This window comes from Talpa occidentalis, unplaced genomic scaffold (genome assembly GCF_014898055.3).
Source record: "Talpa occidentalis isolate TD23 unplaced genomic scaffold, MPIMG_talOcc4v2.1 talOcc4.15, whole genome shotgun sequence".
Classification (NCBI taxonomy): domain Eukaryota; kingdom Metazoa; phylum Chordata; class Mammalia; order Eulipotyphla; family Talpidae; genus Talpa; species Talpa occidentalis.
Window position 1 is genome coordinate 12,406,277 of NW_023601543.1, and position 6,060 is coordinate 12,412,336.

General features: G+C 56.6%; 1 protein-coding gene across 1 annotated transcript in view; it reads left to right on the forward strand.

Annotated features, from left to right (window-relative positions):
• The first annotated feature begins 2,140 nt into the window (after nucleotides 1–2,140).
• The window catches only part of GPC4 (glypican 4), a 93,948-nt gene continuing 90,028 nt past the window's right edge, over nucleotides 2,141–6,060 (forward strand). Inside the window, exon 1 of the mRNA XM_037511920.2 lies at nucleotides 2,141–2,542. Within this exon, the coding sequence (XP_037367817.1) occupies nucleotides 2,383–2,542 (160 nt within the window). The 5' untranslated portion in view covers nucleotides 2,141–2,382. The remainder of the gene's footprint in view (nucleotides 2,543–6,060) is intronic.

Consider the following 6,060-nt stretch of genomic DNA (forward strand, 5'->3'; position numbering starts at 1 on the left):
GTCCCCCTGGACTTCTACGAAAAGAAGCTTTCTGATTTGGGGATCATGGGTGTGTGTGTGTTGGGGGGGTCTTTTTCTCTCTTATGTCCACTGGATTTCCTATTATTAATGTTGGTTACATCTGAGATCATATTCTCTTTGGTGAAGAACATCTTTAAGTAAATCAATCAATGAAAGTTCAAAGTGCAGGGCTAAGTCCTAGCAATACCTTGAGGACCCGATGGTTATCAGTTTGAGGAAAACCTGGACTGAGAGTCCCTCTAAATGGCAGGAAATTCATTTGCAATAGAGTTTGCATATTTAGAAAAACTCCTCTCCTACTTTCAGAATGAAATGTTCTGCCAACCCACAGAAACTGTAAGCCCCGCTTATAGATGGTCACAATCTGTCTGTTTATGCGGATGATCTCAAAGACTTAATAAAATGGAAAAGAGTCTACGGAGGGCATTCAAAACAAGAGCAACACTTGTTTCTACAGCACCTCATCGCCAACCATGTCAATGTGGTTTACAAACAACAGTGGAGAAAGTCTCAACACACCCTATGAGGGCGATAATTGTAATGATGGTTCATATCTTCACTCCATGTAATTTTATGGGAATTGAGAGTCTAGCCAAATAATAAGTTTCAGCCCCTTTTATCTGCCCAGTTCCCAGCACACTCCCGAGGTGTCTGAGGCACTTCTCACCCCAACCTCTTAAAGCAGATTGTAACAATAACAACGGTAATGACAAGTTCCCAATCTGCGCAGTTCCCTTCATTAAAGGAGTCCTGGGAGCTTCAAAAACACTCATTAATGGAATCTGACAAAGCTTGGAAGGTGGGAAGATTCGCCCATTTCCAGTTTTCTGCTGGGGAAATGGAGACTGGGTCCCAGAGAGGTGTGACTCTCTCTCAAGAGGGGCAGGCGAAGGGGAATTGGGGTCGAGGTGCCATAATGCAACGCAAGCTAGGAATCCAGGGTGCCGGGTTCTGGAAACTCCCCCAGCCCCCCCACACACACCGCGTGCTATCCGCAAGTCATTTTCCTTGTCAGGGCCTCAGTTTCCCTATATGCAGAGGGAGGGGTTGGGCCAGAAGTTTCCACGGTCACCCCTGGCTTTTCCCTATCGTCTGGCGAGTTGGGGGATTTCTCCCGCTTCAGGGGTTTGCTTAGACTTGTAGGAGAACCAGGCAAGGAGGTTGGGGGTGGGGAGAGGGGAATGCCTGCCGGGGATCGGCACAGGCCGGGGCCGCAGGAGCGCCGGTTGATGGCCAGCAGGTCTGAGGAAGCCAGGAGAAGGTGTAGGGCGAGTTCGGAGTCTCAGGTCCCCCTGGCGCCCGCAGCGAAACAAGCGAGAAGTGCGGGCGCCTTGCCCGCCTCGCGTAGAGGTGGGCGATTGGCCGCGTCTGCCGCAACCCCCAGCCGGGGAAGGGGGCAGGTATCGCGGCGGAGAGTCAGGTGGCCGCGCGCTAAAGGCCTCGGACGCGGTGGTAGGTTCGGGACAAGTTCCCAGCCGCTCGGTCCCCCAGGACCCGGGCCTTTCCACTCCGGAGAAGTTGGCCTTTCCTCTCCAGGTGGGGGGTGCGGGGCCGGCTGCCCGCCTCCCGGGAGGGGGGCGGAGGGAGGAGCCGGGCGGGGCGGGGCGCGCGAGGGAGCGCCGCGCGCCCGGTGCGGCCCCCTAGGAAGTGGATTTGGCCGCTCCGGATCCCAGCCCGCTTCCAGGTTTTCTCCCGGCCCGGCCCTGCGTGCTCCCGCCGGCTCCGGCCCCCCCGCCGCCCGCCCCCTCCCCCTGAGTGCCGCCCGCTGGGCCAAGTTTGTGGAGCGTCGCCGCGCACGCCGGCCAGTCAATCAGCCGCGGAGCCGACGAGGGCACAGCCGCGCGGCCGAGGGCAGAGCCAGCCGAGCCAGGCGAGCGGAGCAGCGCCGGGCAGCCCGAGCAGCGTGCAGCGAGCGCCCGCCGCCGCCCACGCCCTCCGCGGTCCCCGCGGCGCCTGCCACCTTCCCTTCGCCCCTGTCCCGCCGGCCGGCCAGCTTGCCCGGCTCGCTGCCCCGCGGAGCCCGGGGTCACTGGCCCGCGCCTCCGCTCCCTGGGGCCGCGCACCGCCTCCACGCCCTCCTCCACCTCCTCCTCCGCCTCCGCCGCCGCCGCCGCCGCCTCCACCTCCTCCACCTCCTCCCCCGGCCGGGCGCCTGGCACCCGGGACCGTTGCCTGACGTGCGAGGCCAGCTCCACTTTGCGTCCCGCGTCTCCTCCTCCTGCTGCCGCCGCTCTCCTTCCTCCCGCTCCAACTCCTGCTCCAACTCCCTCGCCTTCCCGCTCCACCCGCGAGCCCCGACCCTGCGCCCGCCCCTTGCCCTCCCGTCCCGGAGGTGGGAGCGCGTCCGCCCCGGCCCGCACCATGGCACGGTTCGGCTTGCCCGCGCTTCTCTGCACCCTGGCGGTGTTCAGCGCCGCGCTGCTGGCGGCCGAGCTCAAGTCGAAAAGTTGCTCGGAAGTCAGACGTCTCTACGTGTCCAAAGGCTTCGACAAGGACGATGCCCCAACGCACGAGATCAACGGTAAGTGGGAGCCCCCGGGAGGCGGGCACGGAGACGGGCACCACCGAAAAGGGGCCGCGGACCCCGCTCGCCCTGCCGGCCCCCGCGCGGGCCGCAGGTTGCCAAGAGGGAGAAATGGGCCGGCGGGAGCGCGCCCCGGCGTAGAATGTTTCGGGTGGGCGCGGCGGCCCCCCCAGCTGGGCGCCCCGAGCGAGGCGGCGACGGCGACCTGCCGGGTGCCACTCCGCGCGCTGCCCACCGCCCTCCCCACCCCCACTCCAGCGACCGTCCGGCTCCCGGGAAGTCTCGGAGGACTCTGGCCCGCAAAGTGCTTGTCACCCGCTCCCTCGCCTTTTCCGGGTTGAGCTCTTTTCCTGGGCTCCCGGCTTTGTTGTGTGCGGAGGAGAGGTCGGCTGTGGGTGGAGGGTCGCCAGTGGTGCGGGTAGGGGAGAAAACCTTCTAGACCTGGCCAGGTTCGGGGGGCGCAAAACGTGGGACTTGAATCGATGTTTCATTGATGTTCTTTAAAACCCCTCCTGCCTCTCTCCCACCGTTGACACGGATGAGGAATTTTACTAACTGACCCGGCTTTAGCAGTCGCCTTCAAAAAGTCAAACGAGTCTCCACCCTGCAGACCCTGACTTTGGGGAACTCTCCTGCTTTCCGGAAGGTGTTGGACCAGAAGGGTATTTCCCCCTTTCTCGCCTCATTTTGAGGGTTAATTGCACACTCAATTACAGACCTTTGAAAGGACTGATTGCAGGGAACCTGGATCTCGGTTTAGACATGGTTATGCAAACGGAGAATACTTAGCCTGTGGAAAAAGTTCACCGGGTTTTGGCGCTGGTGGGGTGGGAGTGCGTGGGGGAACTTGTGAGAGTCCTTCTGGCAGTACCGTAGAGGGAGCTCTCCGGCGAATCCCCTTCTTCACTCCTCGGTACAGGCGGCCCGCAGGGGCCGAGCGGGTCCCCCAGGGTCAACTCACTGGCAGAGGCCAACTGTTGCGCGCAGCCCCGCTGGCCGCACCAAGGCCAGCGGCTACGCAGGTAGCCTGTTCACCCGAGGGTTCAGAAAGAACCACGATCGTAGCTGGCATGGGCCAGCATAACCTAACGGACCAGCGAGCGATTCGAGCCCCGGGGCCAAAACCTCCCTTCCGAACCTTTCATGGAAGTGAACTGAGCGCGCCTTCGCCTCGCGGGTGTTGGTCACCGGTGGGGCGGGCAGGGGGCTGGCAGCCAGCAAAGGAAATACTGTAATTTCAACCAGGAGCTTACAAAGGCTTAGGAAGATTCGGGGGGCCAGTATTTTGGAAGAGCTATTAATAACCTTGGAGATTAAGTGCAGTGATCAATTACATATAAATTACAAAGATAATTGAGGCAAGTTGCTGGGCATTTTCTGAGCGTAACCGGCATCTGTCTAGAAATAGAACCGAAGAAATTGTTGGAGCGGCCACGGAGCCCAGTGCACCTTGGCAGTTTGTGGCAAAGCTGCACGCTACCGATGAGCCACTGTTTGCCCTTGAACTGCCTGTCTTTTGGGGAGCTCAAGTATGTACGTCCTCCCAGCGGCACGATTTTATTGGTTGTGGAGTCTTGAAAAGCCCTCTTTCTTTCCCCTCTTCCTCCCGCCTGGCAGAAAAAGTGAAGTGAACCAGCAGCCACTGAGGGTTGGGGGCTCTGCAGGTCAGACCTGGGGTCTTTGTGCCCTGCACAGTTTGGGCCTGGGCCCAGGGGAGATGATTGGCATGAAGGTTACAGTTTTCATTCCCACATTTTGAAGGGGTAAATGCACCACTGCAGTTAATGGGAATGTGACAAGTTTTCACTTTTTGCTTAGCAAACAATATGTGCCTTTGAGATGGACTGGAGGCATTCAGGGAGTGGAGTGTGAAGCCGTCCTCCTCACTTTCCTTCTACTTTGCTCTGTTTGGTCTCGTGATGACGGGCCTTCTTTCCCAGCCAGCATCCCAGGACGAAGACGGAAGTTTCAATGGCACTCAGTGACAATGCACTAGGTGTGCCCTGGGAGGTCACAGTCCCCAGAAAACACCTGACGAACCTTTCTGCTTAAAGGTCTATCTGCACTTTCCCCCCAAAGATAGGAGAGTTATTAGTGGCCAACAGCAGGAAATGGAAGCTAATGTGCTCACACCCCAAACATTTTATTCTTTTTGTCTTGTCCTTCATCTCCCTCCCAGGGCTGCTGCTTTTATTTCCCCTTTTGAATGACCTACTGGACTGCATTCTCCTGAGGAACAAAGGAAGTGCCTTTTTAGCTGGAATCCTTGGAAGACCACCAAGGACTTTAGCTCATGCAGTGCAATTTCGCACCACTTTCAACAATAACAAAAATGCATGACTGAATGGCTCAAAAATGTGGAGTGTTAGAGGCATTCATTTAAGTCTAGGACACTGTCACAACACAGACAGGCCCAAGGAAATACCTTTAGACGGCCAGGAGAGAGAAACAGGGGTAATCTTTAGCATTGCGCTGCCCTCTCCAGATTGCACGCATTAGCCTTGCCTCTCCAAGGCTTTGCACAGACAATTTTGGTCATTCGTGTGAGCAGAGTCAATAAAGTGACTAGTATTCAGCCAATGAATGAATGGATTGCCAGTCAGTTTGGAGTGTCACGGGGATATATGTTTTTTACAACAAAATGTTCGGGGTCCTTTTCCAAGCAAAGGGTTGTAGTGTCCTGTTGTCTTACCCCAGGCTTAGCCCAAGTTTAAGGTTTTGTTCTTGATGGCCTTGCACTTGCCTTCTAGTGGCTTGCACAGGCTTTAAGAATGTTCCCTTCTCTTACAGAGTCTTGGTCTTTCTTGATCATAATTAAGATAATTTGATGTGCTCTCAAGGGTGTCTGGAGAAGGTCATGCTGACAGGACTTCCCACTGAGGTCCTGCTCAGCCTGGCTGCTTGACCCTGTGCTTATCAATAATGGGGAGCCCAGATGTCACCACCAAAAGGGGTCTTTAACAGAAAGGATAAGTTTTTTGTTCAGCTTTCTACAGGCCTATCTTCCTGGAGGGCATACTAGGTGCAGTGTCTGCTCGACATCATGGAGGCAGCCAGAAGGGCAGGTGGGGCCTGGCCACCAGGACCCTCCCAGGTAGGAGGGCGTTCCCAAGTAGGAGGGCGGGAGGGAGGGAGGGGGCACACATCATCAAACACAACAGACATGTGATGACGAGCATGGGGGTACAGAGGAGAGAGTGCCCAGGGGAGTCTCAAGGGAGGAAGGATTTAGGACTAGAGTGTTAACTTTGGTCATGCTAGTTCACTCATGAGGAAACAGGCAAAGATGATAAGACATGTAAAAATCTAACAGTTTTCACTGTGCCCCCTCCAGAGACAGACATAAAGCATATGCAACAATTGGCATTTTGTTGGTAACACAACGGACTTATCTGCGTTGCCATTGTCTTTAAGAGTGAGGTTGTTGGTTAGTAAGGTTCTTGAATTTGCCAGCGGTCCCTTGCACAATGACTGAGTGATAGTGAGAACTGTGTAGATTTGGAGTTTTGGCCTCT